Source organism: Diorhabda carinulata, chromosome 11, assembly GCF_026250575.1.
Source record: "Diorhabda carinulata isolate Delta chromosome 11, icDioCari1.1, whole genome shotgun sequence".
Lineage (NCBI taxonomy): Eukaryota > Metazoa > Arthropoda > Insecta > Coleoptera > Chrysomelidae > Diorhabda > Diorhabda carinulata.
The window spans coordinates 12,253,766-12,274,872 of NC_079470.1; the positions used below are offsets into that span (position 1 = coordinate 12,253,766).

Genomic DNA, 21,107 nt, shown 5'->3' on the forward strand with positions numbered 1-21,107 from the left:
CTAACTAGATATCAATACAACCCCGTATATTTATAATTTTTGTACTTATAATAATATAAGAAATCATTATTTATAAACGTCTCCTCGTATACTTTATATAGATGTTATGATAAATAATAATTGCGATCTGTTAGTAAGGTGTTTCCTGTAAAATAAAAAGGAAGTATATTCTGAATCCCACATCCTGTTGTAAGCAACCTCTCTATGCCTACCAGTGTCATTTCACTGTCCAATTCCACCTGCCTTTCAGAGAGTCTTTGGCTCAGGTATCGCGTTGACTGAAATTACGTCACACTGGTATTGATTCCATGTTACGGCCAGATCCTGGATCGAGAAGCTACGTCCTACGAATCCATCCGCATCTTTTTCTAATACAAGAAAGTTTATGTTGAAACGAGAGAAATAGAGCTAAACGGGGATAATATTTCGGCCAGGGGCTGCTATTATTTCGCAAATTCTGGCCACCATGCGCAGTAGCCAAGCCCCAGTCTAGCTTGCCGACCACTCCTTTCCTCGGTGCCGAATGGAACACAACGATTGTTACGGCGTTCTGTGTCGGGAAATGACGAAAAACAAGGGACACGTGTAGAAACCCCAAAATGGGGGACAGCCGGATGGTTTGGCCAACCGCGCTGTTGACCCTTTTTACCTTCGGAGGGGCCTTTGCCGGGTGAGTTTTCCCATTTGTATATTTTTATATATATATATACATATTTCTTTTTTTATTACCGTGCATGTGCTCGCATGGGTGTGTTTGGGCTTGCAGCTGCGGGTGCCATCCCGGCAGAAGGGATGTCAATACTTAAGTAATTCATTTGTGGCACGCATCATCTCAAAAATAATAATATTTTCATCAGATTCTCACGGGAAAAGAAGTTTTTCTAGCTAAAGTTATTCATAATAAATTCAAATAATTATCATTTATTCCCTTTTTTAAATATGTTTCAAATGAATTATTTTCCAACAATTTAATGGATGATGGAGGATGATTGTTTATTGGTTCTAAAAAATATTCAGAAACATAATGTTCATATTTGGATATTTCTTTGTTCTATACATTGAATTTTTCCAAATTTATGATAAAAAAAAATTATAGAGTCATTCAATACACTCAATTCAATCTTATAATTGAATTTTCAGCGGATATTTTCAAAAAATTTCCCAATATCCTCTATATTGAGGCGTATTTCACAGAATTTCTTTTGTGATTTGTAGGAACCTGGAGCACCCTCGAAAGTGACATCTGTTTATCTCTTTTTTTCTGATTTCTATTTTTATAAACATTCGAAATTTATTGTTTGACACTGTACCTTTTCAAGATTTATCAGATTTCGTGAATGTTATCATCAAATAAGTATGAAGGGGAGTTTTCCTATTTCAGTTCTATATTCAAAGTTTCCAATCTAAACTTGTTGAAGAATATTATATTTTATTTAAAGATTTTTCAGAATTTGTTAGAATTTTTGTGATTTGTACGGAGCCTGATGTTTCCATTATTATATCCAAAACAGTGCAAAACAATTCGATGCTTGGAATTTTGTCAGATTTCATGTGAATTATAACTAGATAGTTATCAAGGGGTGTCTGTTGCAGTATGTTGAAATCTACATTTCTGTCTCTACACTCCACGTTTTTACTTATGAGATGTGGTATTTCTTCCAATTATATATCCAGAATTTTTTTAAAATACTATTTAAAAATGGTTCAAAACTGATATAGCTCAACTCAATTTGAAGATTTGTCTGAATCTTTGATATTTTCCTACAGCCTTTTTTGTATCTAGTTTGCGTTATTTTAGGTGTTCTTAATTAATTTTCTTCAATAATACAACCGAAATAGAACAAAACTAATTTTCATTATTATTTTCAAGTGAATTCCTTGTTTGAGGCTGCAACTTTTAAAGTTTTGTTATATTTCTTAGAAATTATCACTATACAGCTATCGAGGGGAGTTTTTATACCTAGGTGCCTCTTTAAAATGGTGTGGTATTTCTCTACTACACTTAAATATCCAAAAACTCTTCATAATTTTAAACAAAACTTGTTAAATACTAATATAACTTGTTTCAATTTGAAGATTTGTTAAAAACTATTAGAATTATCTTCAGGTAGAGGCATAACTTACGTTTTTCGGAGTTCCTTCTCCGAGTTTACACTTTTTTATGTAAAATGTGATTTTCTTGTTTCATATGTTTAATAATATATTCAAAGTAGAACAAAAACAATTTTCATAAATATTTTCACGTGAATTCCTTGTTTGAGGCTGCAACTTTTGAAGTTTTGTTAGATTTCTTAGAAATTATCACTATACAGCTATCGAGGGGAGTTTTTATACCTAGGTGCCAAAAACTCTTCAAAATTCCAAACAAAACTTGTTAAATACTAATAGAACTTATCTCAGCTTAAAGATTTGTCAGAAACTGTTAGAATTATCACTAGGTAGAGACATAACTCACATTTTTTGTAGTTTTATCTGCTTTGTTTTTTTATGTAACAAGTTTCAAATTATATACATATTATTATATCCTGCTAAAACAATATTAATTCAACAGTTACTTCGATTTTTGAGATTGTACCTCTTGAAGCTTCAACTTCTTGATGTTGAAGTGGAATTTTCTTATTTTAATTATGTATCCAGAACTTTTTTAAATCTTCAATCTAAACTAGTTCAAAACTTATACAACCCAACACAATTTCCTTTTCGCAATTTTGAGTTTTTAAATGTGAATTAGTAAGAATTATCACCAGGTAGGGTCATAACTATCATTTTTCGAGGTAAGTTTACTGGAAATTTTTCTGGAATCTGTTCGGAACCTCCTGCTTTTTCTAATTCTTTCTCTTTAATTGGACAGTTGTGAACAACTTGTTAGTTTGTGGTTAACTGTCGATGAACCGTTGAATTTGATGTAACTGAAGACAAAATTTGGTTCGAAACTTGATTTTCATGAGAGATATAACCAGAAAGAACAATAATAAACGCTTTCCAATTAAAAATTCGGTATAATTTCTGCTGTTATCTTAACAAAACCTGTGTCCCATTTAATTTTACAAGAATTTCCTCTAGTTTACATTGATGTTTGTGAAGAGTGATAGTTTTTAGCTCAACATTTTTTATTTTTATTATTCCTGCTTCCGTCTTTATACTTTGTAGTTTGTATATAATCTTCTTCGATGTTATAAGTTGTATTTTTCTTATTAATACTTCCCTATCAATATTCAAGTAATCAAAATACATTACATTAGATTATATTATATTGAATATAAAAAATCTATAACTGAACCTTTTTTATAGTATACCGTATATTTCCCCTATCCTAATATATTTCAAGATCATTTCTACAAGGTTTAACAGTCAGAGAAAAACTTCGTCCCATATTAGTAAGATACAATTCCTCGGAATAACAGAGATGAGGGTAGAGAACAAAGTTTAACTTGCTAGTTCAAAGGCTCAAACTCTTTCACGCGCCCTTAAGGGATAGTTAAAAATGATAAAAGCTTTTATTGTCATTATAAGCTAGCAATGGGTTGAATAAAAGACTAAAAAATACCTAACATCAGAGTTTAACCGATAAAATTTTTGTTTTAATCGATTTTGAGTCGTTTGTTTCTTATTTATTTTGAAAAATAAAATGTTTGCTTTTATATTTCATTAATTATTGACTATATAGTGTATATAGCCATCCATTTCATATTCAAAGTTCTATTACTGACTCGGATGTGATCTTTTCCACATACTATAATGCTTGCCAGCACAAAGGTTTTATGTGAGGACCTAAACAATCAATTTTGTCATTTGTATGTTAATATAAACATCCATTATTCACTTACTTGTGTAAGTATCTGGAAGGGAGTGTAAAAAATGACTTTTTATCTTTATGTGAAGAAAATATGAGAATTTTTTCCCAGATAATGCGATCTACGATAGAGTTGAATATGGAATAATGGATTATACTCAAAGGAGTTTTATATGATCTGCTAATCAATTTAGAAACATCAAAACTATTTACTTCGTTCTCATCTCAAACGCTAACAAATTTTCTGATACTTCTCTGAACTATAGAGTTTTATTTGTGCTTCCAAAGAATTTTCGACCCTTTTTCCAAAAAAAAAAATGATCTCTGTAATAAGAACTTACTTATTCTGCTTCATTTATGCTTCATTACAGTCTAACCTCTTCTCCAAGATACGGTTTGATTTTAATTCATCGTCGTATGCAGATTTTATGATACTTCTTTGAACTATAATGTTTTATCGATGATTCCAAAGAATGTTGGCTCATTTTTCAAAAGAAAAATGATCTTTGTAATGAAAAAAATACTTATTCTGCTTCATTTCTGCTTCAATACAGTCTAACCTCTACTCTAAAATACGGTTTGATTTTAATTAATCGCTGCTTGCAGATTTTCTTGTACTTCTTTGAACTATGAAGTTTTATCGATGATTCCAAAGAATGTTGGTTCATTTTTCAAAAGAAAAATGATCTTTGTAATGAAGAAAATACTTATTCTGCTTCATTTCTGCTTCAATACAGTCTAACCTCTACTCTAAGATACGGTTCGATTTTAATTCATCGCTGTATGCAGATTTTTTGGTACTTCTTTGAACTATAATGTTTTATCGATGATTCCAAAGAATGTTGGTTCATTTTTCAAAAGAAAAATGATCTTTGTAATGAAAAAAATACTTATTCTGCTTCATTTCTGCTTCAATATAGTCTAACCTCTAGTCTAACATATGATTCGATTTTAATTCATCGCTGTAAGCAGATTTTCTGGTACTTCTTTGAACTATAATGTTTTATCGATGATTCCAAAGAATGTTGGTTCATTTTTCAAAAGAAAAATGATCTTTGTAATGAAAAAAATACTTATTCTGCTTTATTTCTGCTTCAATATAGTCTAACCTCTAGTTTAACATATGATTCGATTTTAATTCATCGCTGTATGCAGATTTTTTGGTACTTCTTTGAACTATAATGTTTTATCGATGATTCCAAAGAATGTTGGTTCATTTTTCAAAAGAAAAATGATCTTTGTAATGAAAAAAATACTTATTCTGCTTCATTTCTGCTTCAATACAGTCTAACCTCTACTCTAAAATACGGTTTGATTTTAATTCATCGCTGTAAGCAGATTTTCTGGTACTTCTTGGAACTATGAAGTTTTATCGATGTTTCCAAAGAATGTTGGTTCATTTTTCAGAAGAAAAATGATCTTTGTAATGAAAAAAATACTTATTCTGCTTTATTTCTGCTTCAATACAGTCTAACCTCTAGTCTAAGATATGGTTTGATTTTAATTCATCGCTGTAAGCAGATTTTCTGGTACTTCTTGGAACTATGAAGTTTTATCGATGATTCCAAAGAATGTTGGCTCATTTTTCAGAAGAAAAATGATCTTTGTAATGAAAAAAATACTTATTCTGCTTCATTTCTGCTTCAATATAGTCTAACCTCTACTCTAAAATACGGTTTGATTTTAATTAATCGCTGTTTGCAGATTTTCTGGTACTTCTTGGAACTATGAAGTTTTATCGATGTTTCCAAAGAATGTTGGTTCATTTTTCAGAAGAAAAATGATCTTTGTAATGAAAAAAATACTTATTCTGCTTCATTTCTGCTTCAATATAGTCTAACCTCTACTCTAAAATACGGTTTGATTTTAATTCATCGCTGTAAGCAGATTTTCTGGTACTTCTTGGAACTATGAAGTTTTATCGATGTTTCCAAAGAATGTTGGTTCATTTTTCAGAAGAAAAATGATCTTTGTAATGAAAAAAATACTTATTCTGCTTTATTTCTGCTTCAATACAGTCTAACCTCTAGTCTAAGATATGGTTCGATTTTAATTAATCGCTGTTTGCAGATTTTCTGGTACTTCTTGGAACTATGAAGTTTTATCGATGTTTCCAAAGAATGTTGGTTCATTTTTCAGAAGAAAAATGATCTTTGTAATGAAAAAAATACTTATTCTGCTTTATTTCTGCTTCAATACAGTCTAACCTCTAGTCTAAGATATGGTTTGATTTTAATTCATCGCTGTAAGCAGATTTTCTGGTACTTCTTGGAACTATGAAGTTTTATCGATGATTCCAAAGAATGTTGGCTCATTTTTCAGAAGAAAAATGATCTTTGTAATGAAAAAAATACTTATTCTGCTTCATTTCTGCTTCAATACAGTCTAACCTCTACTCTAAAATACGGTTTGATTTTAATTAATCGCTGCTTGCAGATTTTCTTGTACTTCTTTGAACTATGAAGTTTTATCGATGATTCCAAAGAATGTTGGTTCATTTTTCAGAAGAAAAATGATGTTTGTAATGAAAAAAATACTTATTCTGCTTTATTTCTGCTTCAATACAGTCTAACCTCTAGTCTAAGATATGGTTTGATTTTAATTCATCGCTGTAAGCAGATTTTCTGGTACTTCTTGGAACTATGAAGTTTTATCGATGATTCCAAAGAATGTTGGTTCATTTTTCAAAAGAAAAATGATCTTTGTAATGAAAAAAATACTTATTCTGCTTCATTTCTGCTTCAATACAGTCTAACCTCTACTCTAAGATACGGTTCGATTTTAATTAATCGCTGTTTGCAGATTTTCTGGTACTTCTTGGAACTATGAAGTTTTATCGATGTTTCCAAAGAATGTTGGTTCATTTTTCAGAAGAAAAATGATCTTTGTAATGAAAAAAATACTTATTCTGCTTTATTTCTGCTTCAATACAGTCTAACCTCTAGTCTAAGATATGGTTTGATTTTAATTCATCGCTGTAAGCAGATTTTCTGGTACTTCTTGGAACTATGAAGTTTTATCGATGATTCCAAAGAATGTTGGTTCATTTTTCAAAAGAAAAATGATCTTTGTAATGAAAAAAATACTTATTCTGCTTCATTTCTGCTTCAATATAGTCTAACCTCTAGTCTAAGATACGGTTTGATTTTAATTAATCGCTGTAAGCAGATTTTCTGGTACTTCTTGGAACTATGAAGTTTTATCGATGATTCCAAAGAATGTTGGTTCATTTTTCAAAAGAAAAATGATCTTTGTAATGAAAAAAATACTTATTCTGCTTTATTTCTGCTTCAATACAGTCTAACCTCTACTCTAAAATACGGTTTGATTTTAATTAATCGCTGCTTGCAGATTTTCTTGTACTTCTTTGAACTATGAAGTTTTATCGATGATTCCAAAGAATGTTGGTTCATTTTTCAGAAGAAAAATGATGTTTGTAATGAAAAAAATACTTATTCTGCTTTATTTCTGCTTCAATACAGTCTAACCTCTAGTCTAAGATATGGTTTGATTTTAATTCATCGCTGTAAGCAGATTTTCTGGTACTTCTTGGAACTATGAAGTTTTATCGATGATTCCAAAGAATGTTGGTTCATTTTTCAAAAGAAAAATGATCTTTGTAATGAAAAAAATACTTATTCTGCTTTATTTCTGCTTCAATACAGTCTAACCTCTAGTCTAAGATATGGTTTGATTTTAATTCATCGCTGTAAGCAGATTTTCTGATACTTCTTGGAACTATGAAGTTTTATCGATGATTCCAAAGAATGTTGGTTCATTTTTCAAAAGAAAAATGATCTTTGTAATGAAGAAAATACTTATTCTGCTTCATTTCTGCTTCAATATAGTCTAACCTCTACTCTAAAATACGGTTTGATTTTAATTAATCGCTGTTTGCAGATTTTCTGGTACTTCTTGGAACTATGAAGTTTTATCGATGTTTCCAAAGAATGTTGGTTCATTTTTCAGAAGAAAAATGATCTTTGTAATGAAAAAAATACTTATTCTGCTTCATTTCTGCTTCAATATAGTCTAACCTCTACTCTAAAATACGGTTTGATTTTAATTCATCGCTGTAAGCAGATTTTCTGGTACTTCTTGGAACTATGAAGTTTTATCGATGTTTCCAAAGAATGTTGGTTCATTTTTCAGAAGAAAAATGATCTTTGTAATGAAAAAAATACTTATTCTGCTTTATTTCTGCTTCAATACAGTCTAACCTCTAGTCTAAGATATGGTTTGATTTTAATTCATCGCTGTAAGCAGATTTTCTGGTACTTCTTGGAACTATGAAGTTTTATCGATGATTCCAAAGAATGTTGGTTCATTTTTCAAAAGAAAAATGATCTTTGTAATGAAAAAAATACTTATTCTGCTTTATTTCTGCTTCAATACAGTCTAACCTCTAGTCTAAGATATGGTTTGATTTTAATTCATCGCTGTAAGCAGATTTTCTGATACTTCTTGGAACTATGAAGTTTTATCGATGATTCCAAAGAATGTTGGTTCATTTTTCAAAAGAAAAATGATCTTTGTAATGAAGAAAATACTTATTCTGCTTCATTTCTGCTTCAATATAGTCTAACCTCTACTCTAAAATACGGTTTGATTTTAATTAATCGCTGTTTGCAGATTTTCTGGTACTTCTTGGAACTATGAAGTTTTATCGATGTTTCCAAAGAATGTTGGTTCATTTTTCAGAAGAAAAATGATCTTTGTAATGAAAAAAATACTTATTCTGCTTCATTTCTGCTTCAATATAGTCTAACCTCTACTCTAAAATACGGTTTGATTTTAATTCATCGCTGTAAGCAGATTTTCTGGTACTTCTTGGAACTATGAAGTTTTATCGATGTTTCCAAAGAATGTTGGTTCATTTTTCAGAAGAAAAATGATCTTTGTAATGAAAAAAATACTTATTCTGCTTTATTTCTGCTTCAATACAGTCTAACCTCTAGTCTAAGATATGGTTTGATTTTAATTCATCGCTGTAAGCAGATTTTCTGGTACTTCTTGGAACTATGAAGTTTTATCGATGATTCCAAAGAATGTTGGTTCATTTTTCAAAAGAAAAATGATCTTTGTAATGAAAAAAATACTTATTCTGCTTTATTTCTGCTTCAATACAGTCTAACCTCTAGTATAAGATATGGTTTGATTTTAATTCATCACCGTATGCAGATTTTCTGGTACTTCTTTGAACTATGAAGTTTTATCGATGTTTCCAAAGAATGTTAGTTCATGTTTCAAAAGAAAAATGATGTTTGTAATGAAAAAAATACTTATTCTGCTTCATTTCTGCTTCAATATAGTCTAACCTCTACTCTAAAATACGGTTTGATTTTAATTCATCGCTGCTTGCAGATTTTCTGGTACTTCTTGGAACTATGAATTTTATCGATGTTTACAAAGAATGTTGGCTCATTTTTCAAAAGAAAAATGATGTTTGTAATGAAAAAAATACTTATTCTGCTTTATTTCTGCTTCAATACAGTCTAACCTCTAATCCAAGATACGGTTTGATTTTAATTCATCGCCGTATGCAGATTACTTCTTTGAACTAAGTTTTATCGATGCTAGTCCTTCTTCCAAAAGAAAAAATGATCTCTGTAGTAAGAACTTACTTAATCTGCTTCATTTGTTCTTTATTATAGTCTAATCTTTGTTCTGATATGGTCTTCTGATTTTAATTCATCTAAAATGCTCTAAACCAAAAAATTTTATTGACGTTTCCAAAGAATGTATTTTTTTTCTTGAAAGAAATATTATGTATTATTATTATTATTATGTATTATGTATTAAGTACCCATTCTACTTTATATAATCTGATCTTTGCATCATTATAGTCTGACTTCAACTGCAGTCTCAGAAACCGTGCTTTCGGCGTACTTTCACGCAATATCTGTTGTATTGTAAGTTTCCATCAAGTTTATCGGGTGAATATTCCACGCTGAAATCCACTCTGTTCATAAAGGAAAAAGTAGATACTTTCAAGTGGTATTTTCTAATTTTCTGCTCAAAACTTTATGAATAAAATACACGTTTTGTATAGCATTAATTATCACTGCCCAAATATGGTGAATTGACTTAAAACCCATCGTCCAAGGCAATCCATACTATTTTGGTAATACAATATAATTTTACAATATAACGAGGGAAAAAACAAACGCGTGGTTTCAATAATTTTCTGTCAAAAATGGATCTCACCTTTAAATTTTGTTGTTACTGAATAAGGCGATGCGATAATGTCAGATCTCGCTGAAATAATTGAAATTGAATACATCAACTCTCTTGTAGACCGCTTAGGATTAAGTATCTGTTTATATTTCTCATACGAATTGGTTTACTTCCAATGCAAAACTGAGACAATCATCCTTTTTTCGCGTTTTCCTCAACTGATGATTATCGTTACCCAAAACACATTAGAATATTACGCTAGACCGAACACAAAGTAGAGGCATTTACATAAAAAGTCTTCGCCAATTCTTTGTTTTGAGATCAGAATGGATCTGGTATTTCAGACGATGGCGCCGGAACGATGTTAAGCTTTGACGTTTCTGGACCGGGATTCATTTATCAAGGATATCGCAAGTCGAGGATAAGAATCTACTTTAAAAGTAGCCAGTATCTGACTCAAAAATACACCACCTAATATTTTTTATATGATGAAGTGAATCGAGTGAATATTTTGAATTATTCAATACCCATTTGAAATGAAGCGACTCCCAATTAATAACAATGGCAAAATTTTGAAAATGTTACGAGTTGTTTTCAAAAAATACAGCGAATAAATTCATATAATGTGTTCAATACCGTATGAATAGCAGCGTTTGTAGGAAAATATGGATTTTCAACACATATTGGTATTAAGTTTTGCGAAATAAAATAAATAATCTGACTCTAATCAAATATATTTGAAAGTGCATAAAAAATACACAATCTAGACATTCAAATAGTATATCAACTATTCGAGAACTTAGTAACGAGTTTTGAATCTAGCACAGGGTTGTATTTAAGCAAAAAAGTTCAGAGATCAAATTTTGTAAGGCTACATCGGAATATTGGACGATCAATGATTTGAATCGGGTTCTGTTCCTCCGATGAAACTAAAATTAGCCGGCTAAGACAATGAGAAAGGTTTGCCAGCTGTATTATCTCTCCCAAAGTGCCTTTTGGTGGTGGTTCTAAAATGTTTTGGGGAGGAATTTGTTTCGATGTGATATTGAAAACATGATGTCAATATCCCTTCATTAGAGTGGCCACCTAACAGTCCGGATACGAGACCTATAGAACTATGGGGCTATCTCAAAAAGAGTATTCGAAGTCATAGTCTCCCTGTTTCTAATCACAACTCATAGAGGCCGCTACTGGAGAATGAATAAAGCAAATTGAGGTTATGTTATCTACAAATTTGCAGGTATTCAATATTATTTCAATGTAACTTAGTTTTATTTTGTGTTTTTATTGTAAATATTTGTGGTGGTTCGTTAATTTTGTCCAGGAGTTTATTATACACCATAAAAAGAATCGGTATAATTATTAATCAATATACCAGGTAAGCAATTAAGAAAGGGCGTCGACCATATCTCAGAAACGGATTGTATAAAAGTTTCATGAAAATAAATATAAAAAAACCGGCCCAGAGGCATTTTATGAATTATAATCGAATTCTGCGCATTTTTCATTTTAAAAGTTTTAGTCAATCGCTTCAAATAAAACGTGGGGGAGAGTAAGAACCTTGTAAGTCCGGTTCTGTATAGCCGATTTTTATAAACTTGATATTGTTTGAAAGTGCTTTTGTCCAGCAATACAAAATATATAAATTCCAAAGAATTTAATCAACAAAGTGAATGTTAGAGGGCGTTGTTTCGTATATTTTAGATTTCGTGTTTTTTTCTGATAAATTTCAATTGAAACATGAAATTTCAAGCAGATCTTCCGAAAGTAAACTAAATTAACATTAAAATAACGAAAATTGCGTGTTTATATGTTTTTTCTGTCTCGAGATAATTCAAGTAATTTGTAAACGGCGAAAATTCTTCTTCAAACGACTACCTGATTACCCTGAACATTATTTCATATAATTTCAGCATTTTGTAGATCAACCATACGCTGATAGGTATTTAGGAAGTTTATTTATTTGGTTAATCACCTAACTTGCATAGATTTTTATTTGTGAGACCGAATGAAAGATCTGGTTCCACCAATTGACCTACGACAAGAGAATGCGATTGAAATAATACGACGAAATATTTTATATTCACATAAATACATACAAAAGCTCTTTCTAATAGCACCAAGTTCACAAAAAACCTGAGACCATTTTTAGTTACCCACCAGGTACAGAATGTTATAAATTCCATGTTGAAATTTGCCTTCTAAATCTGTACATTATATTTTAGGATGTACCTCGTAAATTACTGGTTTTCTAGACACAACGTCGCATTACAAATCTGAGAAATTGTAAATTATACTTTTCTATCACGTCAACTTTACAATACTTTTTCAGGAAATATTATTGTCCAGATGGGCCGATACGAAACTGATTCCGAAAACGGCAACTCGGAGTATTAAGGTCACTATTCTTCACTGGAAGTTGTTATGAGTTAGGTGGAGTTGATAGGAGTAGATTGATTCTAGGAAGTATAGTCGTTTAGTTTGAGACGTGCTCTAGAATTGTAAAGAGATCGAATCCGATTTGGAAGATAAACTTTTGTGTTATTTTCGTAATTGTTTTGGTTTTTTTTTTTTGGGAATTTTGTATATAGATCTTCATATATAATCAGTTTGGTTGTTTGATTATGAAAAAAAATATCTTGTTTCTTATTTAGGGTGGAAGCTTTTCAAAAAGCCCTCGTATATACTTATTTCTGTTTATTTTTGAAGATACAAGAAGTGGAATTCTTCTAAAACTTGTAACATATAAGTTCTTCATATTATCCTTTTCGAACCCATCCAGAAATGAGAGAAGCTCAAGATATGAAATCCCAGTAAAAAATAAAAAAAATTCTACAAAAATTTCGAGATTTATGATAGGAACAAAGTCGCGTTGATGTTTTTCACCCTTCGTTTTCATTAAAGCACAGTAACGATCTATCCAATACACGAATGTTAACGTGTGGAGATTCTTAAGCTCAGTATTTTAATGGGTTTTCCACCTCGTAAGCCACACGCTATTCGGATTTTCTCAAATAACGGTCGTTATATTTTCCGATCCTTATTTTTCTTGCGAGAATGAGTATAATAGAGAGAAAAAACGTGATTTTATCGTAGTTTTTGACATATATTGGGTAGCTTGTGAATATGAAGTTTCATTTTCTTAAAGCTTTAGTTCAACTTCTTGCTTCTCTACCAACATTAACGGAAGTAATCACGGAATCAATTTCAATAATAGAATATAAAAATTTTACGCGAGACAGTCAGGAGTTGTTTACAAATTGCATATAATGAATCTTGTACATTATCCAACATTACGATATTAGAATTGCTTCTTGGCTTGGTTAGACCATTCTTAGTAGCAAGAAACAGAACCAAAAAATTGATTTGATACCATTAATAAAAACAACGATGCAACAAAACGGTTATAATAACCCTAGAAGGTCTTTTCATTGAATTGGGGGGGGAATGCTCGACCTGTCTACACTTCCCACTAGTATTGGTAGAAATATGCAACTCGCATGCACTAAAATCCACTATATTCTTGTCTCTTGTTAGTCTGTGATATTCGCCTTCCAGCAAGACTTGATCTGACTTGCTCTTTCTTTTTAAATACTCCTCTCCGTCCACAATATTTGCTGTTTACTTCGTCGTCTCTACATCAGAGTATAGATCTTTCTATAGACCAACATCTCGCACTGTGTGTCATCCTACTACGCGTTGCAGGACCAGAAGAAAATTTGTGTCGAAGCATGTCATTGCATTCCATTTGTCTTCAGATGTCTTGATGCAGCGTGTCTTCCATGTTATGTCGGTATATCTCAAATCTAATAAATTCAAAAAAGACACGCTCTGTATCATCATGTGCTCTTTTGCAAGCTTCATATTTTGAGCCAGTGCCCTGGTGTGTTCTCATGAGATGTCACATCATAGCTAAAGGATCAGATTTTCTCGATACAAACGGTAATCGACGTATTATACACTGTTTCTTCGAGAATTACCGGAGTACAAAGCTGAATCCTTTGGTTGTAACGGAGAGCGTGCCGGCACGCGCACCGTCAGTGACTAATGGTCGCTTTTTTTTAAATATCCAACAAATCCCAATGATACTTATCATTAATTTTCACTCCAAGAAAGTTATGTTTTTGGCTACTGATTCATCTGTGGTGTCGAATACTTCTCTCAACTTATCACACGATTTTATCTCATCGAAAGCTTTCCCATAGCAAAGTGATCAAAATTGAAACCCCCAAGCTATATGGAATGCACCACGCCAATTATATTTTGGAAACTAGCCTATTAATAGTTAAAATTTCTTAGGCAACAGATGTAGTGTAAACTAAACCGATCTAAATTTTGTATCATCCCTTACACCGTACCTGTATTCTTTACATATCCTACGCCCCCGCATTCTATTAAAAATACTTTCATCCAAGAGCTCAAATAGAGAGCGAGTCAAATAGAAAAGGCAAATTAGGTTATCTTTATAATTTGTCCGACACGTACGAATAAGGATAATCGAATTAATAACCAGCTTTGATATCAATGGGATGGAAACGATTCATTCCGTGGTCTATTATTATAATATAAATGTAGATCGAGTTGTTTCTATAGATAACAAAGTATTTTTTATCTTTTTCTCAACATAGAAATGAAATAAATGAAATGAAATGTGAAAAAAACGTTTCTGCCAATCGTCTGTACATCGTGGTATATTTGAAAACAATAACCTCTTTAAGGATCTAGATATGTACACTGTTGACCAAATTATAATAAAATTTACCACGAATCATGACCTACGACTTCATTATTAATCCGATGTTGAGGTTCTTATCACTACAGACTCAAGAAGATTAAACCCTTCGATTTGATGAAGTAAGATTGTCGTAACGTGCGTGGATAAATGTCCAGATGTATAAGAAATCTAAGAATGCTGTTGAGGAAGACACAGTTTAGTAAATTGAGTTGTTGAATCATCTTAAAATCATATCACAATGTTAATATAAGACTGCGTTATGGTAATTGCCATGAAGTAAATTAAACCTACAAACTACTTCGTTCCGATGGTATTACCAAATGTTTCCAATTATAAAATTGTTGGAGAAGAGGCGACTCGGGCAGCAAAAGCCAAAAAGTGAACGCTATTCTTATTTCCTTACTTTAGCCTCAATAACAAACTTTTCCAGGAATTTGTATCTTTTTCAACAGCTTGGGAAACGGCTTCTCGAGATCTGGTAATCTACTGGATGTTTGTCGAGTTTGTTAGCAGCAGCAAACGTTTTATTTTTTGGTTTTTTGTAATGAAGGGATGCACCTATAAATTCCTTTTACATTTTCTAGAGTTTCGTCTATTTTGTACGTACCGCCACAACATTTTCTTTACAATTTGACGACATTATGCACTAAATTGAATGTAGACAACATGTTGCTCTGAATGAGACGTTGAGGTGTGTGACAAAATAAAATGTATGTTTAATATCAAAAATATTTTTCCCATTGTTTTCGCTTTTGCAATGACCCTCATTACCCTGATATTCCTGATCTATTTAGGACGGCGTTAGTCAATGATTTTTACATAGAAACTATGAATTTTCACATCAGGTTTAATCCTTTCCTATCCATTAATAAAATTCCGAATATGCATGTCGATTTTTGAAACATGCAAAGTAGCTTCAAAACTTTCTTTTTATTTCCAGATCGCCAGGTGCTGGAGGAAGTTACTTAGGAGACGTCAACGTTTCAGCTATTTTGGACTCCTTCAGCGTAAGCTACGATAAAAGAGTAAGACCGAATTACGGAGGTGAGTGGCTATTGCACGGTTTTATATTTTGTTTTCGATTTTATTCCCATATATAAAACCGTCTCCTGATCACCAATACCGATGCCAAATTTGAGAAATATTGAAAAAATAGAGAGACCTAGAGCCGCGTTCACTAGAGAGACAAAGAAAAAGATGAAAATCGAAAATGGAAAAATGATTCATGCCATTGGCCATGGCTGGAGAAGTACAACATTTTAACTACTCATCCACACGAGTTTTCGTTTATAAAACATAATATTTACAGACGATTCACTATCTAAAATCAAAAGTAAACGATATCCTCCTAAATATGAACTGTACCTACTACAAAGTGTCACAATAATCATACAATAACTGTCTCCCAACTTTTCTCAAACGAGGCAACGTTATTACCAGCGTCGTCGAGAACGCGTGGTGATCGGGAGACTGGCGGGGTCAAATCGATGCTCGGGATAGGTTGCTAGGCAACGAGTGCTATTTCTGTTTCGCTCCAGACCACCAGCAGCGCTTCCGTTAATTCGATTCGTCGTCTTCGTCTAGCGGTTCACTTTGAATCGTGTCGTCGTTGACTGAACTGGGCTTCTCTCACAGCCGCCCACGATTCTTGAAATTTTATCATCGTCACCTAGTCGTCGGCATTCACGGGAATCGAATTTACTCGAGGACAGTAGCGGATCGGCTCAAATAGAAATCAAGAATCTATAATTGGAGATTATTAATTATATTTTCGATTCTAATTTTGTTACAAGAAACGTTTGGATAACATTCAGTATAACTAGCTTTAGATTCAACTCTAAAGTCATCATTTTATTTTTTTCTCATTCAATGGATATTTTGAATTATTGAATCGTCATGATATATATTATTAATTGATGAATATTTACCTTTTCTCATTCGCTTCTTATTCAGTTTAACTTTTAGGTAAAAAAGCTAAGAGTAATTGGGGTTGGCTCAGTGAAAACTTTTCGTAATTACATATTTCGATAAAAAGCATCATAGAAAAAAACGATTCTGTCAAAACTAATACCTCGAATAAGTTTTTTTCTCTCTTGCTAATTACAAGATTCTTAGCAAGTATTGAATAGAAAACAATAAAACCAATTCTTCTATCCAAATTTTAGGAACATAACTTTCCAGGTCTTCTTTTTTCTACCTGTTCCTTCTTTGATATCTTTCCTCATCTTGGATCTAGGTTATGACTCCACCGTTTTCGTGGTTGAACTCTACCAGCCATTCTCTGCAATACCCATTCGTTGATGTTATTTACGTCACATAATCATCTGACATTTTTCTTTCTTTCTCGGTCTAGTAGTGATTTTTCCAAAATCCGAATGGTCATTTATGTACTATCCAAGAACTGTTTCGTTTCTAATGCTCCTAAATTCGTATCTTTGTTTCTTGTCTTAGGTATTTGTTCCTTCTTGTTGTTCTTGTCCTCTTACCTCGTCATCTACGTCTCCATAACTGGTTATGTCAAATCCACGGTGATTGAATTTCATTCTTTGTCTTATTTTACGACCCAGTTGTAATTTGCATCAGTCTTTTCCCATGAGCTTGAAGGTATTCAATAATTTCTGAAGATCATCTTCATTTTCAGCATATATCATTGGCATAGCTCAGAATTTCCATTTCCAAATATTTGGATGGAGGGCTGTCCTTTCTTGTAATGTTTGGCAAAAATCCCTCAATTTGTCAACAATTCTGATCAATAAATCTAACCTCAAAAAAGTTATGTTCTACTTAGTACGAATTGTGTTACTAAGCCCTCTATGAGAATCATACATGTATCAAAACAAATTCATCGGACACGTTAGTTTTAAATACATATTTCCATTAAATTTAATCACAATGTTGCCTTTTGTTCCAGCAGAATCTCTAAATATTAATACGGATGGTGTTATGAATTTTTTTTACGAATCAAACCCCAATTATCAATGTATCCTAGAGACGGGATCCGCCACTGTCCGATTTTCTCTGTGCTAGTGCACCCCGGAGGTATGGCAGCCTCACTTTGTCGTTTTTATGTATCTCGTTTTGATCAGATAGTCAAGACGGGAGACTCAAAAGGGCCTTTCGTTTCCTCGAAATGAGAAAGGATTTAACAAGAAAAAATGATATGTTTACAGTTATTCTCTACAGTTGAACATTTCAATGATAAAGAGACCGAATATGGGTCACTGGAACATTATAGAGATTAGCTCGTAATGAAAACATTACTTTAATTAATAATATGATTCAGGAAAATTTTTAGATTTGACATATCCATTCTTAAAAATCATCACGACGAATAGTTATATTTTACGACGATATTTCGACTTGTCGTAAGGATTAGAAAATGTCCAAATCTATTTTATATTCGTATTTATTCAATTACCTTACGAAGTCATTCATTTCAATTTTCTTTAAATTGCTAGACTTGAATTTTAAGTTGAATAACTTTCCAGTAACATTTTTATCATTATTTTATGTTTTCACCATCTGAAATCGAGAAGATGCGTTGGTTTTTTGAATCAAATTCTCTAAAGGAATGTATAAATAGTTAGAGATGTATTTACGCCTTTTTAGATTTATTATCATATTCCAAACATAGAACACATTCTGCAGCTCAATTTTTTTCAACTCTATAAGTTAAGAGACTGAATCCTTCGTATAATTGTGTACCAATGGACTTCTTAATTTAGTCCGTTATCGATATGTAGTCTCAAGAGGCTACAGTAAAGGTCTAGATCCATGTATGGAGTCGTTATATTTTTTTTCGCAAATATGTCTGCTACCTCATTACCTGGTACACACTGATAGTTTGTTTGCACTCCCATTCTAGCTTGGCACTGAAGACGTTTCTTTGGTCCATTAGTTTGTTTTCTACCTTTATCAATTTGAAAATGTCTGATTTTCTGGTTGGATTAGCTTGTGGACGCCCATAAATGCCTCGTACCAAACCGATCAGCAATTGAGCCTTTTTCAGTTCATTCTGAATGATTGTTTGTTCAGATTTCAACCATCAAACAAGTGATGCATAAGTGATCATATGATGATGACACCCAGTATAACATTTAGTGCTTAAGACTCCACGTGTTTGCTAAGAGTTTGAGGTCCATATAACCGCTTGTAACTTTGGCGGTTACCTCATCTAGATAATGGATCTGAGTAAATGTTTGAACCAGGATGACTTGTAAATACCTCACCTCATTGGAAATTGAGTTTCACTAAACGTAGGTGCGCTTTTCTTCTTCTTTTAAATGAGACATGGTTGATTGAGAGTTGCTCTTCATTGCATATTCAGAAACTTTTGCATCCTGATAGAGATTATGCCTTAATGCTTACCAAATCATCCGCCTAGCTTAGAACTGAGATTCCAGCCCTGCTAAGTCAAGTTAGGCTGGACAGACCTTCAGTTTAGTTATAATGAAGCGTAGATAGAATTTCATTGAAAGAATTTTCTGAAGGGAATGCGAACAAACACTTGGAAGGTATTCTTAGAGACTTAGGTTTCAATATATTTAAGAAAATCCAGTTCTATATTTCCGACAACTGTGGAGGAGGATTTTCGAAGTTCTTGTGATATTACTGATAATCCGTTGAGCGGTTTCGATCTACTTGGATCTCGTCAGCAGAGTGTCATGTATTACACGTTGAATCAAGGCGTTAACTACTGATATTTTAATTTTTAATGGTATGATACTGTTTGGAATATGGTAATAGATAAATAATTATGAGAGATAAATCATATTTAGAAAAACCATTGCACTTACATATTGGCCGGTGAAAATTAATTTCAATTCATTGTTTTTCAGTTTTCAGGGGAGTTTTTACTAGTAAATCTGAGATCATTTCTCACAATTTATGTTTTTATTAATTATTTCCAGATAAGTGTATATTTTAGCTAAAAATCAATGAAATAAAATAGCTGTTTTTATTTTAATCGTAACATGCCTCATATTGCGATCCGAAAACCCCAAACTCATATTTTATAATGAAAAAAGTTTCGCAAAATAGTTACAAGAAACCGGCCGAACTTCCTTACTAATTCAAGACAGCGTGAGAACGTTGTTGTTGTGGAAAAAATAAAATTGAAATTGTCGGCGGGTGATAATATCTTCCCGTTTTGGTGTTGAAACACGCTATCAGTTTGCAGACATCGTTTTTCGCGGTGAGCAGCATTTTTTATTGAAAGCCACCTTTTTATGGCACAACTACACCACACGCTTTGCTCCATGCTATAGACATTAAATCCAAACACACATATCGAATGAATTATAATTGATTTGATTTTTATAGGCAGTAATTGGTTAACTTCGTATTGACAGAAAACTTTTAACTTTAATATTTATTCCAAAACTAAGTCTTATTACCCAAAAAGGGTATAATAATGAGTGAAAATTCCTGACACCAAATATTATTTCGATTATTATCTTATAAATATAAGTAGAAAATATTTACAGATGGTATGTAAATTATAAATTATTTAAAATGAGATTTACATTTTTGTGGGTATCTAAGACTGGTCGTCGGTCATATTTCAGGAACAGATTATATTACAGTTTCAGGAATTGTTGACAGTTGACAGTTTCGTTCTATATTTATTTATATACGAGAAAGTTGCGTTTTGAGTGTTCCATGTATTGAAAGTGACACTTCCGTACTGCAAAACACTTTCGGAACGCTCTGGAGTAGACAAGTTTGACTTCTTTAAATGTGACAGTTGACAGTTTCGTTCTGTATTTATTTACATACCGAAAGTTGCGTTTTGAGTGTTCCATGTATTGAAAGTGACACTTCCGTACTGCAAAACACTTTCGGAACGCTCTGGAGTAGACAAGTTTGACTTCTTTAAATGTGACAGTTGACAGTTTCGTTCTATATTTATTTATATACCGAAAGTTGCGTTTTGAGTGTTCCATGTATTGAAAGTGACACTTCCGTACTGCAAAACACTTTCGGAACGCTCTGGAGTAGACAAGTTTGACTTCTTTAAATGTGACAGTTGACAGTTTCGTTCTGTATTTATTTACATACCGAAAGTTGCGTTTTGAGTGTTCCATGTATTGAAAGTGACACTTCCGTACTGCAAAACACTTTCGGAACGCTCTGGAGTAGACAAGTTTGACTTCTTTAAATGTGACAGTTGACAGTTTCGTTCTGTATTTATTTACATACCGAAAGTTGCGTTTTGAGTGTTCCATGTATTGAAAGTGACACTTCCGTACTGCAAATCACTTTCGGGACGCTCTGGAGTAGACAAGTTTGACTACTTTAAATGTGACAGTTGACAGTTTCGTTCTGTATTTATTTATATACCGAAAGCTGCGTTTTGAGTGTTCCATGTATTGAAAGTGACACTTCCGTACTACAAATCAC

At 32.4% G+C, this 21,107-nt stretch overlaps 1 protein-coding gene across 5 annotated transcripts in view; it reads left to right on the plus strand.

Moving 5' to 3' along the window:
• The first annotated feature begins 503 nt into the window (after positions 1 to 503).
• Positions 504 to 21,107, plus strand: part of LOC130899662 (gamma-aminobutyric acid receptor subunit beta) — a 90,296-nt gene continuing 69,692 nt past the window's right edge. For 4 of the 5 annotated variants that reach the window (XM_057809775.1, XM_057809774.1, XM_057809777.1 and 1 more), the window contains exons 1-2: positions 504 to 670; positions 15,646 to 15,749. In XM_057809775.1, the coding sequence (XP_057665758.1) occupies positions 600 to 670; positions 15,646 to 15,749 (175 nt within the window). In that variant the 5' untranslated portion in view covers positions 504 to 599. The remainder of the gene's footprint in view (positions 671 to 15,645; positions 15,750 to 21,107) is intronic. The other variant, XM_057809773.1, reaches the window with a different exon arrangement.